This window comes from Mastigoproctus giganteus, chromosome 11 (genome assembly GCF_048544385.1).
Source record: "Mastigoproctus giganteus isolate SK-2022 chromosome 11, ASM4854438v1, whole genome shotgun sequence".
NCBI lineage: Eukaryota > Metazoa > Arthropoda > Arachnida > Uropygi > Thelyphonidae > Mastigoproctus > Mastigoproctus giganteus.
The window spans coordinates 90,342,307-90,362,334 of record NC_143585.1 but is presented as its reverse complement, the minus strand read 5'-3'; the positions used below and the strand labels follow the sequence as shown (position 1 = coordinate 90,362,334).

The 20,028-nt window shown below is 38.3% G+C and overlaps 1 protein-coding gene across 1 annotated transcript in view; it reads left to right on the top strand.

Annotated features, from left to right (window-relative positions):
* LOC150078247 (disintegrin and metalloproteinase domain-containing protein adm-2-like) overlaps window positions 1–20,028 on the top strand; it is a 232,142-nt gene that overhangs the window by 142,908 nt on the left and 69,206 nt on the right. The window contains exon 9 of the mRNA XM_090384510.1: window positions 7,308–7,480. Within this exon, the coding sequence (XP_090240636.1) occupies window positions 7,308–7,480 (173 nt within the window). The remainder of the gene's footprint in view (window positions 1–7,307; window positions 7,481–20,028) is intronic.

Sequence of the window (20,028 nt, the reverse complement as noted above, 5' to 3'; positions counted from 1 at the left end):
CTCTCCCCTCGAGGCAATAGCAGTCCGTGTAGCTGCTGACATCCATATGACAATCTGCTCCTTATACATCCCACCAAGCTATACCTTCCAACAAAATGATCTCAACAATCTTATAGCTCAACTCCGAACACCTTTCCTCATTCTGGGAGACTTAAATGGTCATCACACTCTATGGGGTAACAGCAACATCGACCAAAGAGGAAAACTAATTGAACAGTGTCTAGACAATAACAACCTCCTTCTTCTAAATGACGGTTCACCTACATACGTTCACCTTCCTTCAGGAACAAGCACTGCAATAGACTTGTCTATCTGTTCAGCAACCTTATATCCTATTCTAAAGTGGACGATAAACAACGATCCGCTACATAGCGATCATTTCCCCATAATAATTGAATTACTTAATAAGCCCCCTCATCATCCTACTAAAATTCCGCATTGGCTTACTGATAAAGCAGATTGGCAGTCCTATAAAAAATTAACCAAGCTTGATCCCGAAATAATCCAAAATTCCACAACTGACGAAGCAGTTGACTATGTCACCAAAACGATATTACATGCAGCAGAACAAACCGTACCAAAATCCTCATCAAAATTACCGATTCATCCAAAAACCTGGTGGAGTGATGAATGCCTTGTGGCTAAAAAAGTGCAAAGCAAAGCTTGGAATTCTTTTCGCCGGAGTCCAACTACAACCAATCTCATTCAATATAAGCGTGCTAGAGCAAGAGCGAGATATGTTAGACGCTGCAATAAAAAGGCTGCTTGGATCGGCTTCACTTCGACTATTAATCAAGCAATGCCTACACATAAAATTTGGAAAGCAATCAGAAAAATGAGTGGCAAATATAAAACGATACCCCTACCCATCATGGAATGGAGAGGGCAGAATGTAAATGATCCTGCTGGAATTGCCAATATACTAGGTGAAACCTTTGCAAAAACATCAGCAATAGAAAGTTATACACCGACCTTCAGAAGATTAAAAACAAGTTTAGAAAAACAAAAGTTAAACTTCTCTTCAAAAGGAGAAGAACAATACAACTTACCTTTTACCATTCACGAATTACATAGAGCTTTGTCAACATCTAGACGCAGTGCTGTAGGACCAGATAACATTCACTATTCCATGATTCAGAAACTAAGTACCGAATCACAGTTACTTCTTCATCTATTCAATAGATTCTTCCTGGAAGATAAATTCCCTAATCAATGGCATCATGCTACGGTCCTTGCCTTCCCTAAACCAGGTAAAGACCCTACAAATCCCACTCATTATAGACCAATCGCCTTGACCAGTTGCATTTGCAAAATTCTCGAAAAGATGGTGAACTGCCGACTGATCTGATACCTTGAAAACCTCAATCTGCTGCATTCTGCACAATACGGTGTCCGACAAAACAGATCTACACTAGATATACTAGTCAGACTAGAGAATTCCATTCAGAATGCATTCCTCAGATCGGAACACCATGTGTTAGTCTGCTTTGATATCAGTAAGGCCTATGATTCCACGTGGAAGTATGGAATACTCCGTGAATTACATCGCCAAGGACTTCGGGGTCACCTCCCAATTTTCATACAGAATTTCCTATGCAAATGTACATTCCAGGTTCGATTCAAAACCTCACTGTCCCAAGTTTTTTCACAAGAAGAAGGAGTTCCTCAAGGCTCTGTACTCAGTGCTACACTCTTTATAATTGCAATAAACACCATTGCCGGACAAATTCCAAACACTATTGATAAAGCACTGTTTGTAGATGACCTTAGTATTTGGTGTCATGCTAAAAACATGAATACTATTGAGAGACAGTTGCAAGGGGCAATAAATAAGATCTGTTCATGGGCTCAGACTAATGGATTTCAACTTTGTCCGGAAAAAACATTTTGCATCCATTTTTGCCGCCAACGCAAACTCCATCCAAATCCGGAGCTACAACTGAATCGCCAACCAATAGCAGTTCATCCCAGCATACGGTTCTTAGGAATCACTTTAGACCATAAACTCACTTTTGTTGAGCATAGCAAAGGACTAAGAACATCATGTCAACAAAAACTAAATATCATCCGGGTTCTCTCTGCAACTAATTGGGGAGCTGATCGCCTTACTTAATTACGGTTATATAGAGCATTAATAAGATCGAAACTTGACTACGGAGCACCAGTGTATAGTTCAGCAAGACCTAGTGCCCTTCGCTGGTTTGACCCTATCCATCATAGTGGAATAAGCATTGCATTAGGAGCATATCGCACATCTCCAATACGTAGCTTATATGCTGAAGCATACGAACCTCCTCTCTCGATCAGGCGACAACAACTGATACTACGTTATGCCTATAAAATTAGATCTATGCCAGAACACCCAAACTGGCAGATACTTTTCTCATCACAGCACACCAGGTTATACCAAAACTACCCTAATGCTAATCGTCCTTTGGGTATGAGAATAAAACTCATCTTAGAAGAAATAAATTTAACCTTAGACAATGTGGCACATAGCCTCCCATCCTCTCTTGCCCCTTGGAATATCATTCCACCCTCATGTGACTTACATCTGCATGAATGGAATAAATCTACATTGCATAGAGAAAACTTCTTGCAACTATACCATGCAGTAGTGGACCAGTTTCCCAGCTTTTCCATAGTACATACTGATGGATCAAAGAATGATGTCCACGTTGGAATCACCACAGTTTTTCAAAACATCACATTAGCTTATCAGTTATCATGTGATTTCAGTATATTTTGTATGTGATTTCAGTATATTGGAAATAAACTAGCGGACAATGCTGCCAAATTAACCCACCTACCACCCGAGAAAAAGTGGAAAGTGCCTCATCAAGACTATCGACCAATAATCCAGGAAAAATGCATGTGCCAATGGCAGTTATCATGAGAAAATCAACCTAACAATAAGCTTCGAAGTATCAAGCCAAACCTTGAGCGATGGCCTTCCAGCTTTAATTCAATCCGACATCGAGAGGTAATTTTGGCTTGTCTGCGAATAGGACACACAAATATTACTCATGATTATCTTTTAAGAGGAGAGATACCCCCCTCAATGTCATCACTGTAATACAATGCTCTCAGTGAAACACATTCTGGTCGAATGCACAAAATATACAAGAGAACGACAGAAACTTTGCACTTCAGCCACAACAAAAGATCCTACACTTACCTCACTTTTAAACAATGAAACAAATGTCTCAAGCATTTATAACTTTCTCAAGTTGATTAAAGTATATCACCTCCTTTAGGGGAAAAAAAAAAAAATTACTTTCTGGTTCCTTTTTTCCATCTTCTCTATTTGAGAAGAAATGGCATGCATAGTTACCATATGTATGGCGCACTATGGCCATAGTTGCCGTTGCGCCTAATAAATCCCGAAACAAACAAACAAACGACAATAACTACCTCCTAGGGATCAGCAAATTTTGCCTTAGGCATTTATGCTGTGCTGTCTTCTGCACAATTATGAGCTTTAGCATTGAATTAGGCAGCTGAGGACTTGATGGGTCCTCCATTTTAATTCCTTGGGATGCACCCACCCTAGTCTTCAAACTCTTATAAATGCCCATCGTAATTCTGAGTTTGCACCTAATTTCTTCACATTCTCTGGCTGTATCATGTCCTAGTCCACAAAGGTGTGCAAGCATTGCACATTTTGCACATTTTGTTAGGCTATGATTTGTAGGAGAATCGCCCCTTCGGTTTTCTGCCGAGCCACAGCGGTCCTGCTAATTTTTTCCTGTTGTTTGCTGCTATAATCTGGGAATATTTCTGTTTAAATACAACTTATTTGATTAACAATGAAAATTAATAATATTAATCAATTTAATTGATTAATTGACAATACTACACTAAGCTAATAGATTCCTAAATTCAGTGATACATCTTATGCTATCAATTTTATGTTATACCTTATGCTATCAAGTTGAAGATTACTATTACAATCACAGAGTTTTAAATTAGTTATCCTTACTAAAAGTAAAATTTCTTACCCAAAAACAAAAAAAAAAGTGAAACTATAGGATTAGAACCTTTGAGTTACTTAAGTATCACAATTAAAACCCTACTATTCCACTGCACTACTTTTATGTGCTACGATATTCGCACCAAAACACCGATACAGTAGATTTATGAATATTAAGTCATAACTTACAAAATCATTAGCTAAATTTAAAAATAAGCTAATGAACATGACTAAGACTATTAAACTATTTGTTGAATGCAATTTAATATGTTAATTAGTCAAAAAGATGGTAAAAATTTTCAAAAAACTTATCTATTCCCGCAAGTTCAAAATTCTTCGCCCATGTACTTGTATTCTCGTAAGGTTATGATTTCTTTGTGTAAATAAAGTACACCATTCAGTCATATTCTACAAATATCTTCAAATACAATTCCAGGTACTTTCTTTTTTTGAAAATTCAATATAATTTAAGAGATTTAAAAACTGCTTTAGTGGTATTGTCATAACTTATGTCAAGTTGAATAGCAGAGTGATGAGATAGTTCTAATGGCTCTGTATACAAGGTCACTGTGTTCTGGTCAGCAAATACCAAATTCAAAAAATTGTTTGATCTTGTAGTTATTTACAAAACTGTATAAAATTGAATTATAGCAAAATAACTTCCAAATATCAAAGCAAGTTATTGTAGTATTGTAGAGGAAAACCTCTACAATACTGCACAGCTACCAGCACGAAATCAATTTGGATTCAAGCCGGGCATGTCTACAGTTGATACGCTGGAGTCCATTACCAATGCTTCCAGAAACTGCATCCAGAAGTACCTCCTCATCATCTCGATTGACTTTGCTGGGGCGTTCGACACCTTATGGTGGCCTAGCGTCCTCAGATGGCTGAGACACATTTAGCTCCCAGGAAATCTCTACAACTGCATTGCCAGCTATCTCAGTGACAGAAGCATTGTGGTTCAGGCTTCCCTCTCCAGGGTGGAATGTTGTGTCCACCGAGGTTGCCCTCAGGGCTCTGTCTTGGGCCCCCTTTTCTGGAACTCTGTACTCGACGAACTTCTCAGTACTGACTTACGCGATGTCCAGACCTTGGCATATGCTGATGATCTCTCCCTGATCCTGGCAGGGGACTCCAGGGCTCAACTTGAAGTATCTGCCAACAGAGCTCTTACTACCCTGCAAGAGTGGGTCCGGAAAAACCATCTGAGCATCTCATCCACTAAAACCCAATCCATTCTCCTGAAGGGCTGTCTTGATCTGCGGAGGCCACCTCAAATCAAGATACATGGTACAGCCATCAAGCTTGTTACCCAGCTGAAACTCCTTGGCATTATCATCGACATCAAACTAACATTTCTCCCACACCTCAACTATCTATAGAGGAAAATAAGAAATTACACTACACTGGTTGCCAGGGTGACCCGCCGAGACTGGGGGCTCAAAAAACAAACGCACTCTAGCATTACTCTATAAAGCCATATTCATACCGGCTATCACCTACGTTTCTGACATATGGTTCACCAAAGCCTCCACTGTGGTAGGATGAAGAAAGCTGAACATCATTCAACGGCCAATTCTCCTTACGATAACCAGAGCATGTTGCACCTCCAGCACGCATGCTCTACAGGTCCTCGCCGGTGTGCTGCCCCTAGACCTTGAGGTGGCCCATGTGGGGATGCTGTATCAGCTCAGCAGAGGAAAGTCTACTACCTTTATTGATTTTACCACGGACCCTGCTAACACCTATTCCAGTGAAAAAAGCAGCCCTCCTAACATACTTACAACAGACCTAGCAAGCTAGATGGTCTGAATCCACCAAAGGGGCCATCACCTGCAAATTTATACCGGACATATGCAAAGTATACCCCAAATCACCATCCTGGTTCTCCCCAGGCCTTCTAACCACGTACCTCCTAACAGGGCATGGTGCCTTTCGCAGCAAACTGAACCTTCTTGGACTTTCCGACAGCTCCCTTTGCACCTGTGGTGCCCAGATGACCTGGGACCACTTGATGCATGACTGCCTACTATATGATGACCTCAGATCTTCTCTCATTACACAAATTCATTTCATCCCGAGAAACCAGGAGCAACATCTCCTGGAAGACCACCATACCTATACAGCCTTTTCTAACTTTGCTCAGGACCTCTTCACGAGGCACAAAACCCTACCACAACCTCAGAATGAGACCCAACCAGACAATGAAACGGCCTAATCAGCCATGTGTCAAGACCACTACTTGCTTCAGCGTACTGAAATCCCCGTGAAGACTTTCAACCTGCACAATAATCGTGCCTTTACAATGCAGGGCATGGGCCTGCCTCACTGATTTTGGGGTCATCTACTCTATCGATCCTATATTTCTGTCTCTCACCCCCAGCCTTCAGTCCCCCCTCTAGCTTTCCAACTAGCATTTATCCCATGTCAAAATTATCTAGCCCTACACCCAAAATTCTTAATTCCACACTGTACAACTTAAAACTCCTTTGGCCTGACCCAACCTCTAGCGCACCTCCCTTTTTTTTTTTTTTTTAAGGTCCTAGCCACTGAAATCCCAGAAAATTAGGTGGCAGGATCTGCCAGAGTACTTATTTAAAAATACTGGTGTACCTGGCTTGCCTCCATGGGGCTAACTGTGGGCAACATTGGGCCTCAGTAGGGGTCCAGCGGCTAAATGGCCAGATGAACAATGGTACACGATACTACATCCAACAATACCCATACACTTTTAAATCTCTGGCCTTTACAGTGTTCTGTAACACATGACAATGTAGACTATGTGGAGATGGGGGGAACCCCTGGTGCCGTTAGACACTTTACCCACCTGGCTAGCTCGGTCAGCTGTTCTTCAAATGGAAACAGTTGTTGACCAAAAGGGAGGACACATTGAACAATTGTAGCACTGTTCAAGTGATTTGTATTGCTACAGTGCCATATAGTGACAAATTTTGAAACTAATTTTTTTTTCCAATAAATGGCAAACGCATTCTTCATTGTACCTACCTGTTGTCCAAATTTCTCTTCAGTACGAGGCTTAGAACTTGCTCCAGAGCCCTCTACATAGGGATACTTTAATTTTAACAATCCTGTATATATATTTATAATAATATTTTTTATTATTATTATTATTATGGATCTGAGTAACATTTTGGACTATGGGGGAAGAAAGGGTGAGGGTAGATAGGATGCTTTTAAAGCAATTTGAATATTGTATTTCAGATTTATTAATTTACTATTAATTTGAAGTTCAAGAATATCAGAATACCATCCTCTCTCAATCACTCTTGTATTTGCAAATATAAAAAAAAACATTGTTTTTGATTTACAGGGTCACTGTTATGATGGTAAATGTGGATCACAAACAGATCAGTGTCGTGTATTGTGGGGTCCACTTGGAAATAATGGTGAAAAGCAGTGCTATGATTTCAATTTGAAAGGGGATGAGCAAGGAGATTGTGGATATGATTTAATCCATGAAAAGTATCATCCTTGTACAAAGGAGTAAGAATTTGATCTATTTCAGAAAATGATTTTTAAATTTCAACTTTATTAATTTATTATTATTATTTATATATTTCATTAAAATAAATTGTTGATTTATTAAATTATTTTTGTTATAATTATTTATTACATTATTTATTTATTTATTTATTATTTATTTATAGTGAATTATTTATTACAATTACATTTAAATGTATATAATGCTTGAAACTGTATTTTAGAGTAATTTAATTTGTTATGGCCTTCATATATAAAAAATTTGTTATGGCCTTCAGTTCTGGTCAGCCCATCCCTTCTATCATGCAGTATGACTGATGACTTTTGAGGTTATGATGAACATCATGGTGAGATCCAATCTTCCTTACATTTCGAGAGTACAGCTCTAAAATGGTGTTAGCAGGCCAGCTGCTAGTTAGTACACCAGCCCAAATCTATTGGTAACTCTCTAGGAGGCTTCCGGATCAGCTAGTGTATAATCTGTTTACTGATTACTGTTTAAAACTTTTTATGTCAATGTTTGCTCAGATCGTGTCAGTGAAATTATTCTTGTAGGAATGGAATCCTTTATTCCACACTCCACTTTAAAATCTCATCCTTTATTTAACCTTTGTTTTCCAATAAATGTGCTAAGGCTGTTCAAGAGAAGAATGTTGCATATCGTAATTGGCTTGTTTCCAAAACTTCAGTTCATTTACTGCCTTGTAAAGCAGTTATTAATTAGTCCAAACTAGATTTTGAACATTTTGAGTAGAAAACTTGCTTCTTGCCCTAATGGTAGCTGGGCATTCTGGTCTCTTGCGAAAGCTATTGGCTGCAATTTTTGCCCATCTCTGCTCCCACCTCTTTCAAAGCCAGATGGTTCTGTTGTCACTTCAGCCAAGAATAAAGCTGACCTGTTACCTTCCCATTTTTCTTCCAACTCATGTATTAATGATCCTGGTAAAACACCTCCCACCATTCCCAACCCACTCCATTCAATGCCTCCTGTGGTCTTCTGTCAAAAGGATGTCAGAAGGATTTTGACGAATCTTGATGCTAAGAAAGCTCCAGGTGCTGATGGTGTTTCAACACTTGTTCTCAAAACTTGTGCTCCTGAACTTACTCTTGTTCTTTGCTGTCTTTTTTCACTTTTTATTCCAAAGGTGTTTTTCTTTCTGCTTGGAAATTTGCTCATATCCAGCCAGTTCCTCAAAAGGATGACAAATCTCTCCCATCCAATTATCATCCCATTGCAATTACTTCTTCCCTTTCTAAAGTAATGGAGAAATCAGTTAACTGCCAACTCTTAATCGACCTAGAAACCTTCCGTCTGATCAATGATGGTCTTGGCGCATTATAGCCTGAGAAGCTAATGCGCCAATAAAAAATCAAAAATCAATCAATCAATCTGATCAATGATCGCCAGTATGGATTCCATCAGTGTCGATCCACAGGTGATATTCTGGCTTATGTTACTCATTTATGGACAAATTTAATAGAAAAGTTTGTGAAAACACAAGCAGTTGCTCTTTACATCTCAAAGGCTTTTTCGATCGTGATTGTCATAAAGGTCTCCTAAACAAGCTTCCATCTTCATCATCATCATCAGCCATTTTCAATCCACTGCAGGATGAAGGCCTCTCCAGCAACTTTCCACTTCCTTCTGTTTTGAGCACTGGCCCTCCATTTACTACCCAAAAACTCATGAATTTCATCTATCCATCTCCGCCTTTGTCTTCCAGGTTTTCTTCTAGCTCCTCTTGGGTACCATTCTGTTATTTTCCTAGTCCACCTGTCATCATGTCTTCGAGCTATGTGTCCTGCCCAAGACCATTTTAGTTCTTTAGTTTTGATAAGAATGTCCTTTACTTGAGTTTGTTGCCTAATCCATGTGTTTCTCTTCTTATCTAACAGTCTAATTCCCAGTATAATTCGTTCCACTCTTCGCTGTGTAGTTCTCAGCTTCTCTTCCATTCTTTTGGTGAGTGCCCAGGTTTCACTTCCATAAGTCATGGTGGGGAGTATACATTGATTCATTATTTTACGTTTCAGACAAACTGGGATATTGCTCTTCAGTATGTGACTATATTTCCTGAATGCTATCCATCCAAAATTTATTCTTCTCTTGACTTCCAGCCATTTATCATTATTACAGCTAATAACTTGTCCCAGATAAACTATATGACTCCACCTTTTCAATTACTGCTCCTTCAATCATTATTTCCCTTTCCGTGGCATACTTGTTCATCATTACTTTTGTTTTAGCCATATTCATCTTTAGTCCAAAATCCTTACTAACTGTGCATAACTGATTAAGATTTTCCTCTAATTCTTTGGGATCTTGGCTTATGATCACAAAGTCATCTGCAAATCATAACTGGTTTAGGTACTCTCCGTTCACATTGACTCCTTTCTGCGAGCAGTCTAATCTTCTGAAAGCTTCCTCAAGGGCAGCAGTAAACAGCTTCTGAGATATTGTGTCTCCTTGTCGAACTCCTTTCTCGATTTTAAATTTCCTACTGTCTTTGTCTAGTCTAATAAAGGAGGTAGCACTCTCATATATTTTCTTCAAAATCATAATATATGGGGTATCTATGCCTTGTCTTTCCAGTGCCCGAAACATTGCCTTATGCTGTATGGAGTCAAATGCCTTTTCATAATCCACAAATGCCAAGCATAATGGTGTTTTATATTCATTTGCTTTCTCCATTAGCTGTGATATTACGTGAAGGTGATCCATAGTTGAGAATCCTATCCTATCCTAAAGCCAGCTTGCTCTTTCGGTTGATTCTCATCAAGTATTCTTTCTAATTTGTTAGTAATGACCCTTGTGAACAACTTGTAGATGTGAGATAACAAGCTAATTGGTCTATAATTTCCAATTTCTGATTTATCCCCTTTCTTATGCAGCAAAACTGTGATTGCATTATTCCACTGCTTAGGCGTCACACTTTTTCTAATGCACTTTGGGAAGAGCCTTGCCAGTTTTTGTGTTATGTCTCTTCCTCCCAATTTTAACAACTCTACAGTAACTTCATCTTCCCCTGGGGCTTTCTGATTCTTCATTTTCTTCAATGCATGTTCTACCTCATCAGGAATCATATCGGGTATGTCGTATGTGTTGCTACTTTGCAATCCATCTTCCCCACTGCTGGTATCATTCCCTCGCTCCTTGTATAATTCTCTATAGTAGTCTTCTGCTATTTCAATTATGCCTTCTCTGCTGTTTCTAAGTACACCATCGCTATTCTTCAGTTTCAGTATCATTTGTCTTTCTGTATTACTTCTCATGACTGCTGATTTAAATCCTTTTTTTCCCTTAATGCTTTTTCTACTTTTCTTGTGCTAAATCTTCTTATATCCTCTCTGAGTCTCTTTCTAATGGCTTTGCATAACTCAGTATACTCAATTTTCTCCCTATCAGTGTTTTTCTTGCTCTTCATTTGTCGTCTTCAGTTCATCATGACAAGTGTTTCTTGACTAATTTTTTCTTCTTTGGATTTCTTTTTCCCTATAGGTTTCTTGGGCTTTATCACTTTCAGAAAGTTGTAATATTCCTCATTGATATCTTGGTCCTGAGCAGTCTGCAGAAGCTCAAACTTGTTCTTAAGTTCCAGTACATACTGCTTTTTCTCCTCTTCTGTTATCTCAAAGACCTTTGTATTATTTACTCGAGTCAGTTTTTTCCTTTCCTTTCCTACATCTATATCAAGTGTACATCTTACCATTCTGTGATCACTTCCAACATTTACCTTATTCAGGATGGTAACATCATTCACAATATATCTTCTGTTAGTGAGAATGAAGTCGATTTCATTAGTTGTTAATCCATTTGGACTCTTCCATGTCCACTTTCTGTTCACCCTTTTCTTGAAAAAAGTGTTCATTACTGACAGTCCTTGAGATTCTGCAAATTCCACAAGTCTTTCACCTCTTTTATTTCTTTCACCAATTCCAAAATCCTATTGTTCCTCTTTCTGCGCTGTTTTGCCTTTTTCCAACCTTAGCATTGAAGTCCCCCATAATAATAGTGTAGTGGGTTTTCTGCTCATCTAGAAGACTCTCAATTTCGGTGTACATTTCTTCAACCTCTTCATCATCATGGCTCGATGTTGGTGCATAAATCATTATAATCTTTAGCTTGTACCTCTTAGAAATCTTGAATATTAGTCTTGACACCCTAGGTGATGTACTTTTGAATTCCAAAATGTTGTTTTTAAAATATTTATGGACCAGAAACCCAACTCCACCTTCACTCCTTTCACTGTTTCCATTGGTGTACAGCAGATTTCCACTTGATAAACTTATAAGTGATTCATTTCTTCTTGTTTCAACCAAACCGATGATATTCCAATTCACATTTTCTAATTCCTTTTCCAGCTCTAATATCCTGTCTTCACCAATGAGTGATCGTACGTTATAACAGGCCAAGTTCAGTTTCTGTGCATGGCAGCCTGGTCGTACCCAGAGATTCTTAGCACCCTCTGCTTCCACTCTGATCCTCTCGCTGCCGTAAGATGGAGAGTGAAAGCTGCTGGGGACAGCTTCCATCTTATGGTTTGCCAACTGTTTTTTGTAATTGGTTATCCAGTTTTCTCTCTGATCGCTCACTGAGGGTGATGTTAGATGGCTCTCTGTCTTCTATCTTTTTCACTAATGCTGGTGTCCCCCCAAGGTTCAGTTCTTTCCCCCTCTCTTTTCCTCTTGTATATTAATGACCTTCTTCCATTGACTGGAAATCCTATCCATAGTTTTGTTGATGATAGCACATTGCATTCCACTTTCCATTTTGAGAAACCTTGCCCTGCTCAATCAGCTTCAACTTCTCGAATATCTGATACCAATTCCTTAAATGCTGATCTCCACGTAATTCTCCAGTGGGGCAAAGACAACTTAGTTGATTTCAATCCTCCTAAAATTCAGTCTTGTCTTAAATCTCGCAAAAAGGATTTTTCTGCTCCTGTGCTTATCGTTGGTGGCACTCCAATTTCTAGGCAAAATTATATATCTCTTTTGGGGATTACCCTGACTTCTAATCTCTCTTGGCACAAGCACCTTACAAATATTGCTTCCTCTGCATCTAAAAAACTTGATTTTCTCTTTCACTCTCGGCGTTACTTTTTTTCTCAAACAGCTGTTCACTCTGTACAAATCGCAAGTACGTGCTACCATGGAATATTGTTCCCACATCTGGGGCGGTGCCCCCAAAAACCTCTCTCAGGCTTCTAGATTCCATTCAGAAGAGGGCAGTTAGGTTAATTAATGATTCATCTCTAATAGAGTCTCTCCACTCTCTGTCTCATAGATGTATTGTTTCTGCCGCATGCCTTTTCTGCAGATACTTCCATGGGCATTGTTCTTCTGAATTGGCTTCTATAATTGGCTTCTTCTCTCTCCTTGAAAACAGTCCGAAAACGTGCCGCCACCAGCCAACATCCATTTTCTGTCCAACTTTAAACTCACAGAGTCAACTTTTCATCTTCCTCGTTTATTCATTCAACTGCTGTTTTCTGGAACAACCTTCCTTCATATGTATTTCCTGAAAATTATAGTCTACAGAAGTTCAAGTCTAATGGCAATAAATATCTTTTTTCATCTTCTCAACCTCCATCCTAAGCACGATACTAAGTACTATAGGTTCTAATACCTCTTGTGTTAAGTTTTCATTAAAAAATATATATATATATATTAACAGTTGATATTTTTAAAGAAATAATGGTTATAAATTCTAAAAAGGGAGATTATGAAATGTTAAGGTATCATATTTTACATTCAAAACATTGAGCTTTCAAAATGTTACTCCTAATTAATACTTGAATTCTATCTGTTTTTGAGGCATTTTTTTCCCTCTGGGTTCAAATTCTGTTAACAGTTATTCAGAGTTTATGGATGTCGGAGGCTGAAAGATTTCTTATATGTCTCTGAAGTTAGGGCTGTAATTTGCTAAATGTGGAATGAGGAGTTTTCTTTTGAGTTATTGTGGATTTTTCAGCCTGTGACTGCAGATCAGTCTAGAAAAGCACATTTGTATTGACATAATACAGTCAAATCCTGATTTACAGATATGTGTTTTTAAGAAGCAGTTTGTAAATCCAAAGTTTATAAATCAGGAGTAATTTTTTCATTAGATAATAATAAAAATAAAAAAAATTGTGCCAAAATTTTTTTGCATCCCCCCCCCCTTTTTTAATAGCTTGATTAGTATTAGAAATGCAAAATGATCTGAACACCCTTTATCTAATGCATACACTGCACTTTATATTCTATATTTTCTGTATGCAATACAGCATTATATCATAGTAAAAACAAGTAAAGTATACTAATATACACTGTGCAGTCACTTTATTAGGTACACCTACCTAGTAGCATGTTGAGCGTCCTTTAGCTTTCAAAACAGCTTGAATTCGTCTAGGCATGGATTGAACAAGATGCTGAAAATGTTGTGCAGGAATGGAGTACCATGCAGACACAAGTGTTTCACACAGTTCGTTGCATCATTCTCGATGCACCCTTGAAACTGGTGGGTGAAAAGTTCAGGAGAACTGCCGTTTTTTAGGTGCTTTGTCCAGCATATCTTGCACTTACTACCATGCCACGTTCGAAGTCCGTTAGATCACTCCTTTCCCCCATTCTTGCTACGGTTTGTATGCTTAACTGATACTAAAAAGGTTGTTCTGCTACATTTATATCCACAACTGTGGTCATGTGACTTGCAACATTGTGGGACAAACCATTTGTGTGCACAGCAGGGGTGTACCTAATAAAGTGGCAGCGCAGTGTATTATGTTATGATATGATAGATATATCAAATATGTCAAAGATTTTATCCTGAAATCTGGTGATGGTCTGGCAATCTCAAGGTTGCCAAGATTTGAGAGTTTGTACTGTACTTATTTATTTATTCTATGATATACTGTGCCACACAGTAAATATTAGAAAAAGAAATTTCTGTGCTTTTGCTATCTGAACATGAAGATATCCTAACAAATGAAATTAAAATAAATAATAAAAAAAAAAAAAAAAAAACAGCCAGTGCACACATATGACTCCATGCCAGAGATGCATGTATCCCCCCTTCCCACATACAAAAGGAAGAGTGGCCCTTCTGTAATAAATTAACTTAAATAAAGGCAGGGATCCCACAAACATCAGTTCTTCAGAAAACATCAACACTTGTGAATTCCAAAAGGATTGTACAGTAGAGTGTCAGTTATCCGGAATAATTGATATCACACCTCTTCTGGATAGCCGAATTTTCCAGATAATCAAACCAGAAAATTCTCAAGATAATCTTTCTGGTAAGATTAAATAAATTTAATTAAAGAAGATTAAATAAATTTAATCTTACCTTACAATTAAATAAAAAAAAATTATAAACTAATCTCGGAAAACAGAAACATCCGTCCAGGCATTTTTATGATTTTTATACAAAACAGGAAAAAGAAAGATTTTTAAATGCTCTTGGTTTTTTTGACTTACTGATAACGAGCACGGACAATCTGTGTGTCCCAGTGACATTTGCACACATAGCAATTGTAACTCGCTCTTTTCTCATCTTAAAACTTGGTGTAGGCATTTCTTTTAGTGGCTAGGGTTTTTCTCGGTAATGCTTTCCATAATAAGCCCATCTCATCAACATTATAAACATTTTCTTTCTGGTAATTTGCCTAACTGAAGCAAACTTACTTTTACAGGACTCCACTGCCGATTCGTCTTCAGAAAGTTTCTTGCCTTGAATGTCTAGTTCATGAATACTGTGTCTCAGTTTAAAATATTTCATCCAACCTGTGCTTGCCTTAAAATCTTCATTACCTCTTAATTTTCAATTAAAATCCAATGCTTTTTCACACAACATTGGGCCAGACACTGGTTCACCTAAACTTTGCTTCTGAAGAAAACAAAAAAATAAAGCGAATGCACTCTCTAAAGCATCATTTTCAGGTTTCGACATAGTCTTTTTCCTGCTAGATCCTCCTTCACTATCCATAACAGACACAAATTCTGTAATAGCATTGGAATTTTTCTTGATGTCGTAAATTGTTGAAGTCCTTACATTAAACACTTTGGAGAAATTTGCCGAATTTTCACCTTTTCTAAGTCTATTAATAATTTCCGTTTTTTGTTGCAATGTTAAAAGTACGTGTTTTATTTTCGTTCACATTTTACTGTAAAAAAATTGACAAAAATAATAAATCGCACAGTTTCAGGCCAATATTATTCTTACCGAATTTGGAGCTAAACTAATCTGAAATCCGAGAAAACCCAGTAGTATCTGTGATATTTTTGAATGTCACATAGAATTCTACAGGTCACAACCATAAAACAATAAAAACAATTCACAGTTTTTGGTTTATTGGGCTTTTTGTTTGTACAATCTGTTATAAATGGGTAGTAAACTTGATCTTTCACTTATTATAATCAAAATTCAATTTGCAAACGTGATCACTATAACCAGTGCTTACTTTTTTACCGTTAATAAAAAAAATATAATAAGGATAACTGACGCTCTACTGTATTTCATTCTTTGATTGCTAGCTAGCAAAATGTCATTGGACATTCTTATTCAGATCTGAATGCAAAAGAACTCCAGGCAGGAGGCAAAAAGAAGTCAGAACTGCCCAGCAAAAAGGGTTTTAGTTATCCAGACCTTTGGATAGAATTTGCAGATGACAAGAATCTTCCTTTAACATAATTCTTAAGTGCTCTTGGGTTTTGAGAGAGAGAGAGAGAGAGATAGAGATAGAGAGAGTCAAAAGTAGAAGGAAATCGCCAAGAAAGACAAGAATGATGATATCCAGCTCAGGACCCTGGGTGTGCCAAGCCCATACTCACCAGACGTTGAGCCCCTGAGGATAAATATATCTACCAGTCTCTTATAAAAAATCTTCAGCACTAGCAGCCTCACCTAGCACCCTAATGTTATGCAAGCCATCATCATCATCAGCCATTTTCAATCCACCGCAGGATGAAGGCTTCTCCAGCAACTTTCCAGTTCTTCTGTTTTGTGCAATGGCCATCCATTTACTACCCACAAACTCATGAATTTCATCTATCCATCTCCGCCGTTGTCTTCCAGGTTTTCTTCTAGCTCCTCTTGGGTACCATTCTGTTATTTTCTTAGTCCATCTGTGATCATGTCTTCGAGCTATGTTTCCTGCCCAAGACCATTTTAGTTCTTTAGTTTTGATAAGAATGTCCTTTACTTGAGTTTGTTGCCTAATCCATGTGTTTCTCTTCTTATCTAATAGTCTGATTCCCAATATAATTCATTCCATTGTTTGCTGTGTAGTTTTCAGCTTCTCTTCCATTCTTTTGGTGAGTGCTCAAGTTTCACTTCTGTACACGGTGGAGTGTATACATTGGTTCATTATTTTACGTTTCAGACAAAGTGGGATATTGCTTCTCAGTATGTGACTATATTTCCTGAATGCCATCCATCAAAAATTTATTCTTCTCTTGACTTCCACCCTTTTATCATTATTACAGCTAATAATTTGTTCCAGATAACTTTTTTTTCTTTTTTTTTTTATTAACACACAACTGTATATACATTCTCTAATATACATTAATCAATTTATATACAATATTTATATACAGATTTTATATACATACTCTTATATATACTGTAGTCTTTCTGTACATTTGATTGTGTGTGTCCTGATAAGAAGGGTGGCTCCTAGACATAAGCCCATCTCCACCTTTTACTCCTGTAAAATCTCAGAACGTCTGCAAAACAGGCCTGAAAAAGAGTGTTATTTCAGGCCATTTCGCCACCAGGGATTAACCAACACTTGGATCAACCATTCTCGGAGTGTGCTGTAATGCACAAATCCCGCACCTACCGGAAGTAGTGCTATACTGGTAGGTGCCAACAATCCTGCCCCCGAGGCTGCCCAAACTTGGAGGCCAGCGAAAAAAAAAAAAAAAAAATTTCCAACTAAGAACAATGTATACTTGTTGAGACAAAAGCAACATTATACAAATATTTACATGTAAATAGCAAATATATACACTTAGAATGACATTAACTTAACAATAACACTTAGAAATATTAACCTGTTTCTACACCCAAAAGAGAAAGTGCAATACTATTGACATAAAGCTTCCAGGTCTGAGGCTCCCAGGCCCAGATGCAATCAAACAAAACTCCCAACATACACTGCCAGTTCATTTTCTGATAGGTTCCTTATAATTGATCTCTTAGAGAACACTGCAGCAGCAAAAACCTGCAATGCCTGAAAATTAGACATTCCGTTCACAAACTCCTGCACGTTGTTTTCAGCTAGATCGGGAATCAGTTCGAAAAGACGACGCCTCTCAACATTATAAAATGGGCAATGAAACAGTGTATGCAGCCAAGTTTCCGCCTCACCACAAGAACACCACGGATCTGGCTCCAGACCCCATGAACATAATTTGTCTCGAAAGGACCCATGTCCTGTCAGCACATAGTTGGTGAACATTGAAGGACAAAACCATGACGAAACTGTTTTAGAAGTAGCAAAGTCTGCAGCAGGAATAATATTCCTAGTTATTACTCCCACCTCCGACGAAATCCACCGATTCCTCCAAATCTCTATTAGTTCATTCCAGATTCTAAGTTTCTCCTCCTTAACACTGGCATCCAGGTTGATGGAAATGTCCAAATAATTAGCAGGGATTTCCTTTCTCATAACATTCCACGATATGTTCCAGATAACTATATGACTCCACCTTTTCAATTACTGCTCCTTCAATCATTATGTCCCTTTCTGTGGCGTACTTGTTCATCAATACTTTTGTTTTAGCCACATTCATCTTTAGTCCAAAATCCTTACTAACAGTGCATAACTGAATAAGATTTTCCTCTAATTCTTTGGGATCGTGGCTTATGACCACAATGTCATCTGTAAATCGTAAATGGTTTAGGTACTCTCCATTCACATTGACTCCTTTCTGCGACCAGTCTAATCTTCTGAAAGCTTCCTCAAGGGCAGCAGTAAACAACTTCGGAGATATTGTGTCTCCTTGTTGAACTCCTTTCTCAATTTTAAATATGCCACTGTCTTTGTCTAGTCTAATAAAGGAGGTAGCGTTCTCATATATTTTCTTCAAAATCATAATAAATGGGGTATCTATGCCTTGTCTTTCCAGTGCCCGAAACATTGCCTTATGCTGTATGGAGTCAAATGCCTTTTCATAATCCACAAATACCAGGCATAATGGTGTTTTATATTCATTTGCTTTCTCCATTAGGTGTGATATTACTTGAAGGTGATCCATAGTTGAGAATCCTGTCCTAAAGCCAGCTTTCTCTTTCGATTGATTCTCATCAAGTATTCTTTCTAATCTGTTAGTAACGACTCTTGTGAATAACTTGTAGATGTGGGATAAGAAGCTAATTGGTCTATAATTTCCAATTTATGATTTATCTCCTTTCTTATGCAAGCAAAACTATGATTGCATTATTCCATTCCTTAGGCATTACACCTTTTCTAATGCATTTTGTGAAGTCTTGCCAGTTTTTGTGTCATGTCTCTTCCTTCCAATTTTAACAAAGCTACAGTAACTTTATCTTCCCTGGGGCTTTCTGATTCTTCATTTTATTCAACACATGTTCCACCTGATATTCGGGTGACACTCAAGTCAAGTGGACCCAATTTCGGCGAAGTCTGGACGGTGTGTGACAGCCAAATCCTCCACTTGCACCTTCATGATGGTGGGATGACCTCCTTGGGTATAACCTCCATGCACAAGTACATGGTGGGTGACCACCTAGGTGTGAAACAACGTAAGCAGGGGTCGGGGTGTGGCGCCCACACCACATTTAGGAACGCCGCACCTGTATATTACCAGGCAGTACTAGGTGGTAGATGACTCTCATCAACCGGTGCAATACACTTTGCTTATTGGTGGCTTGAAGTGGTGGTATCCATGTTTAGTCTCTACAGCTAAGTTCCAGGCAACCCTTCCCTATCTCTTCCATCATGCAGTATGATTGATGACTTTTGAGGTTATGATGAACATCGTGGCGAGATCCAATATTCCTTACATTTTGAGGGTACAGCTCTAAAACGATGTTTGCATGCCGGCTGCTAGTTAGTACACCAGACCGAATCTATTGGTAATTCTCTAGGAGGCTTCCCGGATCAGCTACTGTATAATCTTGCTACCACTACACTGCCAGATAGTGATTGGAGGGAGTCCGAGTAGTGTGTTTGTGGGGAGCATTGTCGAGGCCACGTTATGTCAAGGATCTGGGTACATTCTTACCATGTGTATGCCATATCCAAAAATTTCATTACTTCATACAGCATGTCCCATCCACTTTTTCTTAGTATTGAATACACAACGAATTGTCAAACTAATAGAGCAAGCTTATCTGCAAAGAGATCTAAACCTCCCAAGGACTTCCTAATTAATTTCTCAAATATACGTGGTCTCAATTCTAATCTGAACGATGTCCATTTCCACTTGCAGTCTGCCAAACCCCATGTACTTTTTCTGACAGAATCTCAGTTATCAGTTGATTCAACTACTGCTCATCTCAGATGCCCAAATTATTCGCTGTATGATTCCTTTCGCCTCAA